The sequence below is a fragment of the Rhinolophus hipposideros genome (genome assembly GCF_964194185.1).
Source record: "Rhinolophus hipposideros genome assembly, chromosome: 20".
Classification (NCBI taxonomy): domain Eukaryota; kingdom Metazoa; phylum Chordata; class Mammalia; order Chiroptera; family Rhinolophidae; genus Rhinolophus; species Rhinolophus hipposideros.
Window position 1 is genome coordinate 47132750 of NC_138066.1, and position 14816 is coordinate 47147565.

Consider the following 14816-nt stretch of genomic DNA (forward strand, 5'->3'; position numbering starts at 1 on the left):
GTTCCATCTTATTGAGTGAGATGCCAGCCCAAAACGCATTTAGGTCTGGAGGGCAACATTCAACCCTCCAACATACATACACTTGCACCATCATCATCCCTACCCCAACAGATACCAGCCAGGGCTTCTGGAACCCAGGGGTCTTCAGTCTTACCCAGACATTGGAGTGTGACTTTGCATATTACACAGATGGGACTCTGGAATTGCTAATGATTAATTGCACTCCAATGCAGGCGGATTAAATAGGATTCTGGGTCTGTAGAATTAAAGTAACTGACAAGCCAGTTAGAAGTGACAGTGGGAACAACCCAAGTTGAGATATTAAGAAAAGATAGAGATATTTAAAACAAAGGTTTCTTTACAGCTGTTTTTAATAGCTACCAATTTATGCCTTTTACCCAATGCAGACATTAAATCCCGGGTCCCCCAAAGTACTTCGCAGAAAGGTCAGCCACAAAGCCGATTCCACGTTATAGACAGTCGTGTGATGGGGAGATTAGCACAGAGAAAAGAAGCAATGAGCCTGGCAGGGCAAAATGAGTCAGAGGCAAAAACGGATCCTCAAGTACTTGTTGCCGGCCAAGTCCCCCTACATCGTCAGGAGTCTCTCCAAGCATAAAGGAGCAATGTCCAGTCTTCACTCAGGCACCAGGAAAAGTGCCCTGCTCAGGGGAACTGTGTCCGCCAAGGGAATTATTCCCACCGTGTGCCGAACACACCTTCCCTTTACCACCTTCCCTCTTCCAGGAATGATCTCCTTGCTTCACTCTTCATATATTCAAGACTCAGCTCAAGCCTCCCTCTTAAGAAACCTTTTCTGCACAGCTCAGGAGGGCTTAAGGCATTCATTCTTAAGTCCTTTGTTCTCGCTGCAGCTCACACCTGACATGTGCTGGCTTCCTGGCCCGGCACCCCTCCTAAATTGTCACCTCCTAGAGAGTACCACCCATGTCTTGTTCATTCCTGTATCCCTGGTGTCCAGAATAAAGCAGCCCCTAGTGATGGTTCCGGAATGACTGTCAATAAGTCATTTAATTACGTGATAAGCTATTGTCTTATACCTTAGGCCAAGCCAACAGTGTTACAATTATTTTCTCAGCATGGAGGTAAAACAGGAGTCAGCTGCTTCAGACCAAAGCCCCATTATTAGCTGCTAGTTTTCCAGTCCACTGAGCAGCAGCTGTGATGCTGTGAAAAGTGCAGAAGATGTGGGTGCCCTGTGTTGAAATCCCAGCTCCAGCAATCATGTACGGGCAATGGGAGCAAGTTGCTTCAACTCTCTAAGCCTCGGTTTCCTCATCTGTGAAATGGAGATTCAGGATTCAGGCAGAGCTTGGTAAAGGTGGCAGAGGTGGTCAACTGGGGAGCCAGTGCGGATTGGGAAGGCTCCTCCAAGGAAGGAATGAGTTTAAATCACAGGGGATCTTATTTCATCAACAAAAAGTCAGTGGCCTAAGGTCTCCGAGGGACTTCTGCTTCATTTGGGTCCCATGGAAAGTGGAGTCCAATGTTGGGCAGTCACTACTTGTTGAGTTGTGGGGAAGATCAAGGGGACAGTGAGTGTGAATGAGCTACATCAGGGTTTGGAACCTTCTGTTCACTTCTGTGAATGAACAGGGCTCCTGTTTTTGTCCTGAATCCGGGGATCGCAGGCACCTTCTCTGGGTGTTAGGAGACATGCATTCTGGAGCAGCATTGTGCTGAGGAACCTCAGGAAAGGGCTCCGAGGCAACAAGGAGGTCAAGAACGGGGTATTACAAAAACAGGAATAGACTAACATACATTTTAAAAACAAAAGCAAGTCAGATTTTTAAAAAATATTTAAGACTAAATTGGTTCATTATATATAGGCTGATTTCAATACTAGAGATAAAGGAGATGGCAGAGGAAAAATGGGGAAAAGATATTTATTGAGCTCCGATTATGAGCCCAACACTCCGTGAGTCATTTTCCTGGAAACACTCCATTTTCATGGAAACACTCCGTGAGTCGTTTTCATATACATTTCATCATTTAACCTTCACAACACCCCCATTTTAACAAATGAGAGCCAGAGCAGTTAGGTGCTGGGCAGAAAGTCACACGGGTTCTGTGGTGGAACCCTGGTTTGTTTTACCTCTGAAGTCCGGGATTTTTCCACTATTGAGTTTTCAGAATGGAAAAACTCCAAAGAAGTAGGCAGGTCAGCATAGATTTCCTCGTGGGGAAAGGCCAACAGCCTCGGAGGTCAGAGGCTGGACTTCTCCACGCTCGGCCTTTTTACAGTTTGGACCAGTCAACTTCTTAGGGATGAAAGTACATTTTTTTTGCAGCCACAACCATCTCCCACATGTGCGTCACCAAATGACGAGATAAACTATGATGGCTTAACCTAGACCCTTCCCCACTACTGGACAAACAACTCCAAAATTCTGCACACTGGCGAGAAGGGGCTGATAGCTCTTCGTTGATGTGGAAAGATAATTTTCAGTTGAAGACTGTGTCTGAGAGAGTAAACCAGAGACACGGAAAGCTGGCGAGAGCTTAAAGTAGCCCCTGATTGATGAGTCAATCTTCCTTTTTCCCTTGCAGATGACACAGTGGATCCTTTGCCTTCGGGACCCATGAAGGTGAGAATAAGACCTTTGGCTGGCTGGAACTAGCCTAAGACTCAAAAGGCAGCCATGGATGACCTGTTCAACGGGAGCCGACCATTGCTTTCCTCTCCATTCGACCTCAATGGCTCAGTGGCGGCAGCCAACAGCTCAAACCAGACAGAGCCATACTACGATCTGACGAGCAATGCGGTTCTCACATTCATATATTTCGTGGTCTGCATCATTGGGTTGTGTGGCAACACGCTTGTCATTTACGTCATCCTTCGCTACGCCAAGATGAAGACCATCACCAACATTTATATCCTCAACCTGGCCATCGCCGATGAGCTCTTCATGCTGGGTCTGCCCTTCCTGGCCATGCAGGTGGCTCTGGTCCACTGGCCCTTCGGCAAGGCCATCTGCCGGGTGGTCATGACTGTGGACGGCATCAACCAGTTCACTAGCATTTTCTGCTTGACCGTCATGAGCATTGACCGATACCTGGCTGTCGTCCACCCCATCAAGTCGGCCAAATGGAGGAGACCCCGCACAGCCAAGATGATCAATGTGGCTGTGTGGGGCGTCTCTCTGCTGGTCATCTTGCCGATTATGATATACGCCGGGCTTCGGAGCAACCAGTGGGGGAGGAGCAGCTGCACCATTAACTGGCCGGGGGAATCTGGGGCATGGTACACAGGGTTCATTATCTACGCCTTCATCCTGGGCTTCCTGGTGCCCCTCACCATCATTTGTCTTTGCTACCTGTTCATTATCATCAAGGTGAAGTCCTCTGGGATCCGAGTGGGTTCCTCCAAGAGGAAAAAGTCTGAGAAGAAGGTCACCCGGATGGTGTCCATCGTGGTGGCTGTATTCATTTTCTGCTGGCTCCCCTTCTACATATTCAATGTCTCCTCAGTCTCGGTGGCCATCAGCCCCACTCCAGCCCTAAAAGGCATGTTTGACTTCGTGGTGGTCCTTACCTATGCCAATAGCTGTGCCAACCCCATCCTGTATGCCTTCTTGTCTGACAACTTCAAGAAGAGCTTCCAGAATGTCCTCTGTTTGGTCAAGATGAGCGGCACAGATGACGGGGAACGGAGTGACAGCAAGCAGGACAAATCCCGACTGAATGAGACCACAGAGACGCAGAGAACCCTCCTCAATGGAGACCTCCAGACCAGTATCTGAACTGCCTAAAACAGAAATAAAGAAATACAACGCCAAGCTCTGCCAACCGGCAATGTGCCCTCTACCCCCACCCACGTCCCTCCTCCCACCCACCGCACCTGGCTTCTAGAATAGGGAATTGTTCCGCATGAGTCCAATTCAGAGAACCGTGTTTGAGTCGGCGTGTCTGAGTGACTGATGTGTGTTAAATTGATTATCTCCCCCTAAAAGTGAACTTTGAAATACTGGCAGACAGTTTAAAGTCTGGAAAAGAGGTGATCATCTGGATAGGATCCTTTGAAATGCTGAAGCTCAGCAAAGGTAGACAGCGATATCTGTGTATTTGTGTGTTTCGAACCCAATATGTAATCTTGTATTACACTTGTATATTCCTCTCTAGCCCCTGTACAGTCATTATCTACATTTCCTGTGTATAAACACACAAGTAGCAAATTCAAGTGTGCGTAGTGCATTTGGACGTTAATTACAACATGGCATCTGCAGAAATGGACTATCCATGGAGCCAATAAAAGTTTAAGCTTCAGGGATCTTGCTGGCTCGGGCAGTAGGTTCACACGGCCACATATTTTTGTAAAAAATTATAAACGGAAGATGTTTTTGCATTCTTTTTCTTAAAGAGGGCCCCTTAAATTGTATACGTGTCCAGCCTCAGAAAACCAGCCTCTTTCCCTGGGCATCTGCTTCATTCCTTTCAGGCAAGTTAGATCAAAGCAAGAAGGGGAAGGGAGAAGATATATGAGGGGCCAGAACATAAATTCATGTGTTTCCTCTTCTTACATATAATCAAAGAATTATTCATTTACCCAAAATGACTTAAATGGTTATGGCCATCGATCACTGCATTTATCAAGACAAGGCTGGCTTTGTTATAACATTGCATTTTTTCTTCTCAAGTTGCTTTAATTTTTCTTAGGGAACCAAGGAAAGGGGGTGATGGAAACCACTAACATGCAAGGCTAAAAACAGACTACAGTTCTTGTGGGGAAACAATTTTATTCTCCCCATCATGAAAATAAATAAGAATGAAGCAAAATTATATCTTTATGAGAAACCATGAACATTGGGTTTTTTAATGCCAGACATGGCTTCCTGATGGAAATGTAATTCAACAGCCCCTCAAAAGAGTTTTTAAAGGACTCTATACAAAGCTGGGCACTGAGGAAATCACAATGCATACTAAAGACCTGAGGACAATGTTCCCTAAACATAATAAGCACATGCACCAGCCAATAAATATATAGCATTACAGGTGTGCGGGTGTGAGCAGTGGAGGGTGCCTCATCCTCATAGGTACGGCCGTGCCACCGTTCTCACCCACTACATACACATTGCTAATGCCACAGACTCAGATATTCCTCAAGCACTGCCATAGACAGGCACTTTGCACCATCAGTGGCATTTTTTTTTTCTTTCTCTTTGAAATTGTAGATGGGCTCATGGACAAGTGATAGGAAATGAGGTGATGCCCATTTCATTGACTGAATACAATTTCTAGGGTGTTTGTCAGGATGCCATCACCTATGGATTTATATAAAAAGCTCCTTCTTAGTGTCTCACATACAGATTTTACCGTATTCTAAACTGAGCTTGCCTTTTCTCGCTCCCTACGCAAGGGCTGTTTGTGGGAATGACCAGGAACTCCACGTGTGGCTATCATTAATGCGCCGTCTTTATTCCAGCTGTCTATATTATTCATGCCACCTCATTGCCAAAAGTACTTACTGTGCCCTAGAAAAATATGTTCAGTAAGATTTACGACAGATAAATAAGTCCTTGAAAAATAAAAAGAGGTACAATTATAAGGGGAGATGCCAGGGAAAGTTGTCACACAAAAATGCGTGCAGTAAAATCCCACACCAGCACTAACGGAAGGGTCAGCGACAAGACCAGCTCAGGACTTCCCAGCAGCCACAACTAACTGAGTGACTCTTCCCTTTCCCTTCCCCACCTCCTCCTCACTGTCTTCCATAAAAACAGTGGAATAAAAGCAAAGATTTGGAATGAAACGCTTTAAATCGAACATTATTATAATAGAAGATGTCCAGGGTCTTTGAATAAAGGCTGATTTTTACTTATGGAAGTGATTCCAAGGGGTGGAGTCATGGTAAAAAGAAAATTTCAAAGCAAATAGAGTAATTCTATAACACTCATGACCTCATGATCAGAGAAATTGCCTCCAAGGAAGCTGGGGTCCAAAGCAGCCACGTCTCAAAACAAAATGCACCGCCAGTATACTGTGAGTACTCAAGCGGCAGAATGATCTCAAAGACTACCAGATGGAGCCTTTACGATTGAGGCTGTAATTCCATTCAGGTAAGGTCAGGTCTCTACTACATGAAGAGGTATTCTCCACTTTTTGAACTATCTCTTTCAAGGATTATTGGCTCTCTCGTTGTTTTCTTTTATCCAAGAGGGAATCAACATTTTCGATTCAATGTTAACATAATTTTAATTCCAAAATTTAATCTTGGCTTCCACTCAACATTTCATTACGAAGACAAATCTGCTGGGTGCTGGGAGAGAATAAAAAGTAATGCACTCGATTGATTTTAGGATACCTGATCACTGGGCATGTGCGAATGACTACCTAACTTCCATTAGCATGGATAGTTAAGCACCGATTAAACCTAAGTGGATTTAGTGAGAAAGGTACCGGGAGAGAATCTGCCATTGTGGCCTGTGTTCAATGGTGTCAGCTTGTGTTTCAGTAACAGAGAGTTCAGAAATATTGGACATGGAGTTGAAACTTTGGTGGGGTTCATGTCATAGGTTGGGACAGTCTAAGAAGACACAAGGAAAAGGATACTGGATGACGGCAGAACATTGCATTTCTTTCCTTTGCTTGTTCTTACAGAGAAAAAGGAAAATAAGGAGGAGAAAAAAGAAGAGGGGGAGGAGTCACTCTCTGTTACTTGTGGCTGCTGGGACGTCCTCCTGAGCTAAACTTGTAGCCGACCTTTCCTTTAGTGATGGTGTGGGATTTCACTGCATGCGTTTTTGTGTAACAAGTTCAACAGTTTCACAATTGTACCTCTTTTTATTTTTGCATGGGTTTATATACCTATCATAAATAGTCTGCAGAGAAAAAACTGTGGCCTGGTGGATGGGACTTCCAGAGCTGGCAGTGAACTGGAGTCTATCTACTTACACAGAGGTAACCTCTTCTCCATGACCGAATACAAGTGTTGATGGCGGAAGCGATCAGCCCCAGCTGCCCTACACAGGAGCGCTGTTCTGGAAAAGTGTACAGTCTGGTCACGGAGACAGGTAGGAAGTCAACGGCTGTCGAGATACATGCTCCTAGTCAGCTCCAAATGTGACAGTTCAATCAAGACAGCAAAGTCCCAGTGGAAGGCAGAAATGAACCTTGGCCTTGCGAAGAAATATGGCAAGAAGGTCATCACACATTTCCCCATAAGGTTGGGAAGGTCCGAATAGGGTTTCAGAAACACGTATCATCATAAGAATCACAATAGTTGACAAGCCGAGCTTGTGAGCCTATAAGTAGTGACTTATCCTCGATCACTTGCCTCATCTACATTTTTGCCAGATTCAAAAACACCGAATTCCCTATCAAATGTTCTATCAGAAGAAACCTTTACCTAAGTGGTCGCTTTGCTTCTACTAAGTAAATTTCTGGGAACATTCCCATAGGCAGAGTCTCTAACTCTTTTATTCCAGCAGCTCAGTTAGAAAGTAGGCACAAGGGACTGTATTCTACTTACAGCTAAAAAGCTTTTGTAGCTCTGTTATCTGAGTTGGCAGGCTATTAGGGTTGAGAATAACAGCTCAAGGACAAGCTTTCACACCTCCCACCCCCACGGACACTTTCAACAACTGCCCACCCCTTCCTTTAACTCAGCAGTGATCAAATACAGGCTGATCATGAAGTTTTCTACTTTTGAAAACCGTGTCAGGTTGTAGGTGTCTTGACTTTGCTTAAAACCAGAGCTAAATATTAACCAAGACTTAACCAAGCTGAACATAAAACATTACTGATTCTTCCAAGATTAAAAGTGAGTATAATATCATGGAATGAAATGTTGTGGTTTTATGACGAGGCTCAGTGAACGTCTGCCTGCCGTTGGACAAAGGCTTTAAACATGAGTGAACGGATGACACAGACAGTCAGCTTCAGGTGGGTGGAGAGGGAGTTTAAATGGAGACGGGGAGAGGCTTCATTTTTTTCCTCTCTCACTCCTCTCTCTTAGCATTACTGAAGGGACAGATGGTGGGAGAAAAAGACCTCTTTGCCAGAATATTGGTGTCTGGTCGGAAGAGGTGGCTCACATTCCATCCTGAGCCTGCTGGGACTGGAAGCCGAAGAGGCACGTAGTGGTTAGAGATAAAACTGCCCTGTCCTCTGAGAAAAGCCTGTTGAGGAGCGTGATGCAAGGCCTGAAATGGCTTTCCACACGCTGGCCCACTCAATTATTCAGTGACCAGGGCCTCCAACTGCTTAAGCACTCGAGAAGGTCTCTGTGCAGTGACAGTCACTTTAGAGAGAAAGGAGTGTGCTACGGTCTACCAAATAAGACTGGGACAGAAGGAGACACAGACGTCCCAGGTCCTTCCAAAGAATAGATTACAAAGTGTCTGGTATGGGAACCCTGAGGAAAAAGTGCTAGTCTCAAAAGAGCCAGAGCCATGAGCAGGCTTACCAGACTCCCTGCAAGCTCACCAGGTACCACCTGGGGCACCTGCTCCTGGGCAGTGCTCCCCTGACCTCACAGGTGGCTGGGTGTCAGTTCCTGTGACGGTTCCCAGCCCCAGGCGACAGATCTGGTCATGACCGAAGGAGCGGATAATTTTCTCATGGATATTATTTAACAAGAAACCCAAATGGTTCTCGTATAACATAACCAAGGCTTAGTTGTCTTCCTGACATGAAGCAGCAACCCACGTCTCCAGAGAAAGGGATGGTCTTCCAAAGTTCTCAAGGTCTCCTCCACTTTCACTGTAGTTGGCGCTCTCCAACATACACAACAATGCACACGAGTCATGCAACAGAGCACGTGTGGCACACACACACACGTGAGGCACAGTGAGGGGTCTGCACACATGTGTGATACACATGCACACACATGTGACACACATGTACACGCACACAATAAACCTACGTTGTTTAGGCAAAACCTCCAACACAGAGATACTCCACGGTTCTCAGAGGATGGAGATAACTGTACTGTCTGGCTTATTTGGAGTCTAGGGATAGTAAGTCACTTTTTTCTAGACAAGGGAGGGGACATTGCGCATGAGCTGGTTTCTCACCCAGTGGATCCAAGCCATGCCAGAGACCTCACGCCCAGCCCCGGCCAGCCACCCCTGCAACAACAGGCCAGCTCCATTAAAAAAAAAAAAAAAAAAAGACTTGGGAAAGGATGCAAATGGTTTACTACAAATCATCCCCACTAGTCAACCACACGTTCTGTTAACAGCAATGTTTTTGCGGGAAAAAAATACAGTTTCTTTGCAGAAAAATCACTCCAAGCAATTCTCAAATTGATTCTCATCAATGACAGTGTTTTGTTTTGTTCTGTTTTGTTTTTTATACATTTTTATTGGGGAATATTGGGGAAGTGTGTTTCTCCAGGGCCCATCAGCTCCAAGTCGTTGTCCTGCAATCTAGTTGTGGAGGGCGCAGCTCAGCTCCAAGTCCAGTTGCCGTTTTCAATCTTTAGTTGCAGGGGGCGCAGCCCACCATCCCATGTGGGAATTGAACCAGCAACCTTGTTGTTGAGAGCCCGCGCTCTAACCAGCTAAGCCACCGGGCCACCCCATCAACAACAGGGTTTTAATAGATCAACCTTACCCCTGCCTCCCCCAGGAAGCTTCGCAATACAAATCTGAGGGTGAACACTTTGCGGGAAGCTGAGATGTTCGGCCACCAAGAAAATGAACTGCGGTTCTCTTCCTCAGCCATGGGCACACCTCCAAAATCTCTCTTCAACGTAAAAGATGTCCTCCCTTGCCCCCGCTCCCACTCCAGTCCGTGTCCATGGCTCAGGCTCTCTACTTCAGCTCACCCTGTGCTTTCTGAGTACCTGTCGGTATGGGATGTGGGAGAGAGCGTTGCTGTATCTTCCTCTGATGAACAGAAGTCTGATCTGCAGGATTCATTCTCAAGATTAATTAAAGTCAGCTTAGGCCCAGCTGTGCTGCCAAACTGGAGTGTAGACACTTCCGGAGCAAAGGCTCTGACGGGATGAAGACTCACTTTGTTTGGTTTCTGCTTAATACCTTTGACAGATTAAAATTGTCTCCTAAGTGTCTCTTCCAAACTCCCAGGTAGATGGGCGCTGTTTTCTTGATGGCAGGCCTGCTATGGGAGGCGACGGGCCACAGCTGTTCCACTTTTCTTCTCTGCACCTTCCTGCAATCGCCTTTGCTATCTGTGTCCTGGCTCCAGGGCTTATCCACTGGAAGGTGGAAGAACCGCGTCCCCAACCACGCCACCTGTGGCCTCTGCTAGGGGCCGTCTATACAGCCAAGGAAACCCATTCCTCCTAGATCTTAAGGAACATTTCTAGTCCGACTGAGCAGCCATCAGCAACATGGTTCTGGGCTGGTGGGCCAACGTGGAAGTGGGTACTTAGAAGGCTTGGGGTTTTGAGGACCCCCGCCTCCAGGACCAATGAAATAAACCCCAGTTGCTGGAGAACAACCAAAGTGAGGCACTGAGGTGGCAGTCACTCAGCAGTAAAGCCTGCCATTGGAGGTCAGCTTCACCTTAGAGAGTGCCGAGGTCAGCAGAGGTCCAGGTTCTGTGGTGGAATCAGGACCTGGACACTGCCTTTCAGTGGCGGGTCTCACATTTTTGAAATTGAACCCGTCAGTTTGCTTCCTTTAACAATACCCTCCATCTATCTTTCAAAACAGCCTCTCTCATATTTAGAGTTAAAATGTGAAATTTTAAAAATGTCTTCTCTTTTTGCCGCAATGCCCACGTTTACACAACAGAAGAGGACACTTAGTTTTCGTCAAATCAGGTTGGAAACTGGTTTTGAAGGAAACAGTCGGCAGAGGCATTTAACCCTAGGGGTGGATGAGCCAGACCCAGGCCTCATTCTTTCTCTCCGCCTCTCCCTCCTTTGGGTCATTGCCTGGCCTTGGACAGGAACTGAATACCTAGCTGAGCGGGAGAAAAAGGCTTGCGGTCACAACAACCAGGTAATGAAGACTGATCTCCCATCCGTTCACAGGAAGAAATCAGCCACCCCAGCCGCACAGTTCCAGGAGCAGCCACCCAGCTCACCCTGTTGGACGGTGAACAAAAATAACAGCAGACAATTCAGCTATCCAGAATCATTCAAAAACCTGCACCTGAGTTTCCAACAGCCTGAGAACCATCTCTCCAGGAAAGAACAGAGTGTGGCGTGTATGGAGTTGACTATTTAGGATGCATTTAAAGATAGTTTAACGTGTACAGTGCATTTTTCCTAACGTAGACTCTCCTTATTTCATACTCTACCCATCACTCTCTGGCTGCCACTCACCAATAAACAACAGCAAGTTTTTACAAGCAGTAGAGCAATCATTATCCAAGGAGACTGAAAATTCTTTGTACACATGCTCCCATACAGCATTTCATCCAACTTCTGTTTTTGAGTGTTTTTTTTAAAGATTTTTTATTGAGGAAGGGGAACAGGACTTTATTGGGGAACAGTGTGTACTTCTAGGACTTTTTTCCAAGTCAAGTTGTTGTCCTTTCAGTCTTAGTTGTGGAGGGCGCAGCTCAGCTCCAGGTCCAGTTGCCATTGCTAGTTGCAGGGGGTGCAGCCCACCATCCCTTGTGGGAGTCAAACCGGCAACCTTGTGGTTGAGAGCCCACTGGCCCATGTGGGAATCGAACCGGCAGCCTTCGGAGTTAGGAGCATGGAGCTCCAACCGCCTGAGCCACCGGGCCGGCCCCGATTCTGTTTTTTTGAGTGGTGCTGACACTGTGTGTCGTCGCCCCTACCCCGCCTCTTTCTGGAGGTGGTGGCGATCAGGAAATGCGAGCCTTTGTGTTTGTTTCCACCTGTCTTTGACGGTTTAATGGAGTTTTCTTCTGCTTCCACGCTCTGTGGATACAAGGAAACCTGGGACATCCAGAAAAAAGCCTGCAGCACCCCAACTGCAAAAATAGTTTCAATTATGTGATGCGAAGGATGGTTTTAATATATCAAGAATAGGTGTGCACATAAGCTATTATTCTCATGGTATGTCGAATGTGGCTACTCTTGCTAACATGTCATTCCTGCATGTCCAGAATTTAGAAAAAATAGCTAAAACTGGTTTTGCTTTCAAATAAGCTGCTACTGCTTTTGTATGTGTATGTTTCCTGTCAGGTAAATGTACCTCTCTCTTTGCTAGTACAACTGATTGTATATACTAGAAAGCAAGACGCAATCAGTTCTTTTTAGTGACTTGATTATTTTTGAATTTTGCAATTTGTTTTAAAACTCTAAGCCCAACGAAAAGCCTACAAAATGTTGTCTAGCTGTCTTAGCAATCACTGGTTTGGAAGCAAAAGAAAAATAAAAGTTCAAAAATTGACAGCCACTGGTGAGTGCTATTTTGTCCAAGGACTGACTGATTTTCTTTTTTTAACTTTTATTTATTTGTGTTTTTTCAGGACCCATCAGCTCCAAGTCAAGTAGTTGTTTCAATCTAGTTGTGGAGCGCCAGCTCGCAGTGGCCCATGTGGGGATTGAACCGGTAACCTTGTTGTTAAGAGCACCGTGCTCTAACCAACTGAGCTAACCGGCAGCCCCAGGACTGACTGATTTTTAATGGCCCTATCTGATTTCTTCTAGATTTTGTAGCCTCGTTTAAATAGCATGGTTAAGTCATTGTAAAGCCGATGACAAAAGAGGTGCTCTGAAAATGCCACAAAGACATGCTAGGTGTAGCTGATAACAAAACCGGTCGTGGACAAATGTCAAGAGTTTTAAAATTCGGTCAAAGAAGACAACTTTTTGTCACCTCCTTGTCTTCCTTTCACTCAAAATCAAAACATAACAAAAATGTCCAGCTGCTTAAAACAAGAGTCTTCACTCCAAATTAGACTGCTAAAATCCAAGAAGAACATTAGCAAGTTTCTGGAGTGCACACAATGTACCAAGCCGGGCTGTAAGCACTAGAAATGCATCCTCTCATTTCAATTCCCATAAGAACTCTAGGAAGCAGGGACTCCTGGTAACCCCCTTCTACAAATGAGCAAACTGAGGCGTACGGCGCATACTTGCGTCTCTTGCCCACAACTCACCCTCTCAACTACTTTGCTGCATTGCACTTGTAGCTAAGGGATATGGGACCTCATTCATGCCTTTGACAACCCAGAGCCCAAACTTCCTGTCTGCACAATGGGCGTAACACCACGTACCTCACAGAATTGTGTAAAGATTGGAGAAAGAAAATAGTTTCAATAATTTATTACATTATCAGGTGCATAGAGGTGCCCAGTAAATATTAAGTTCTCATCCCTTTAATCACAGCAAAAGAAGATCAGACACTTTTTGGTTGTTAAACAACTGATCATTTTCCACATAGGCTAATATTAAATCCTGGTTTCTAATTTTGCCATCAATGGAAAGCTTAGGTGGCTCTATCAAAACCAACCCTGTGATGCAAGATGAAAGCCAAGTCCAGTAAGAAAAGCAAATGCATTGTCTGCCCAATAAAATGCTACATGCTTTCTGTCCACACAGAGCGTGTTCCTTTCTAGCTGGAGGACTTTCTTCCTTGGCTAAACCTAACTGAATTCTGGTCTCCGCCAAAATGGACCAGGGCTATAACTTCTCACTTCCCTAAACAGAGCCTCATATTCCAGAGCGTTCTGGAAATCGGGCATGTGACAAATTTCTGAGCTCTTTGTTCTTCCTCCAGAGTGAGACCATGGTTGGGCTGCGGCCTGGCACTAACCAGAGGGAGAGGATCACGCTGTTAATCCCGGGTCTATAACCATCTGTATCGCTTTCACGTCCTGCTGGAAACAGATGGCACACTCAGAGGGGTTTAACTGACATAAATGTAATGAAGGCACTGCGTGCAGAGGTGTGGGGAGGTGTGAGGGTATCAGCAAAAGAGAGGTGAGGTGCCCAGAGACCAGGTCAAAGTGGAGCCTTCAGCAGCCCTAGAGCTGCAGGGCCCAGGGAGAGGATGATGTTGGGAGAGCCCAGTGAGACCCAACAGGAGACGTGGCCACAAAGTAATTCAGCCAAAGGCCAGAATCACAGTGGATCCATTTGATCTCCTCCCATGACAAAAATCAACCAGAGCCGGAGGGCAAAACAGCCAGGCAAGGCAGTCCACAGAGGTCAGCCTCCAGAGAGGGGGACAGAATGGATGAGGTGTTGGGAGGAGAACCACCAGCTCTCCGATCCATGGGCTATCCCCCGTCTCAGGAACCCAGCACTCTCAGAGCTGCCCACAGTCTACTGGAATCACTGGAGCGAGGTCATGTAAACTTCCACCTGGCACAGACACAACAGAGGGGCCCTTGGGGGCTTGCACCTTAGAAGCATTCTCTAAACCCTAAACGATAAACTGGATTTTGAGAAAATGACCATTGGACGGCTTGGGAGCTGCAAAAGGGATGGAGGGTTCGTGCCCCACCCACTCACACAGCATTCTGGGTGGTCAACACCCAAAGATTTAACTCTGCTTTGGGCACTGGCATTGCAGAATACAACTTTATGCTCTCCCTTCGCAAGATATAAACTCATTCGCACAACTTTTCAAATTCAAAAGTCGAAGAGTATACTTCTCCACTACCCCCCAGACAGCAAAGGCCTGTGGGAAACCAAGCAGGCTGTTCAATACGTTTTAGTCAATGGATTGGCTCATGTGCTCCCAAACTGGATTTGCAAATACTCAATCTGAACATTTTCTCACCTCTAAGGATTCAGAGCCTTTTATCATCCAGCCTTTGGGCTAAGCAGGGTTGATGTTTCCCGCTGGCCCGGAAGAACTTAACTAAAACACACAACACACAAACTTCACAACTCAGTGGCAGGAGAGCTTTCTGCAAGCATACCTCCTAAAGCTCTCAGAGACCGGACTTCCCCA

The 14816-nt window shown here is 46.0% G+C and overlaps 1 protein-coding gene across 1 annotated transcript in view; it reads left to right on the forward strand.

The window, feature by feature from the left end:
* The window catches only part of SSTR2 (somatostatin receptor 2), a 7869-nt gene extending 2108 nt beyond the window's left edge, over positions 1-5761 (forward strand). The window contains exon 2 of the mRNA XM_081028249.1: positions 2572-5761. Coding sequence (XP_080884375.1) covers positions 2664-3764 — 1101 coding nt within the window. The 5' untranslated portion in view covers positions 2572-2663 and the 3' untranslated portion in view covers positions 3765-5761. The remainder of the gene's footprint in view (positions 1-2571) is intronic.
* The last annotated feature ends 9055 nt before the right edge of the window (positions 5762-14816 follow it).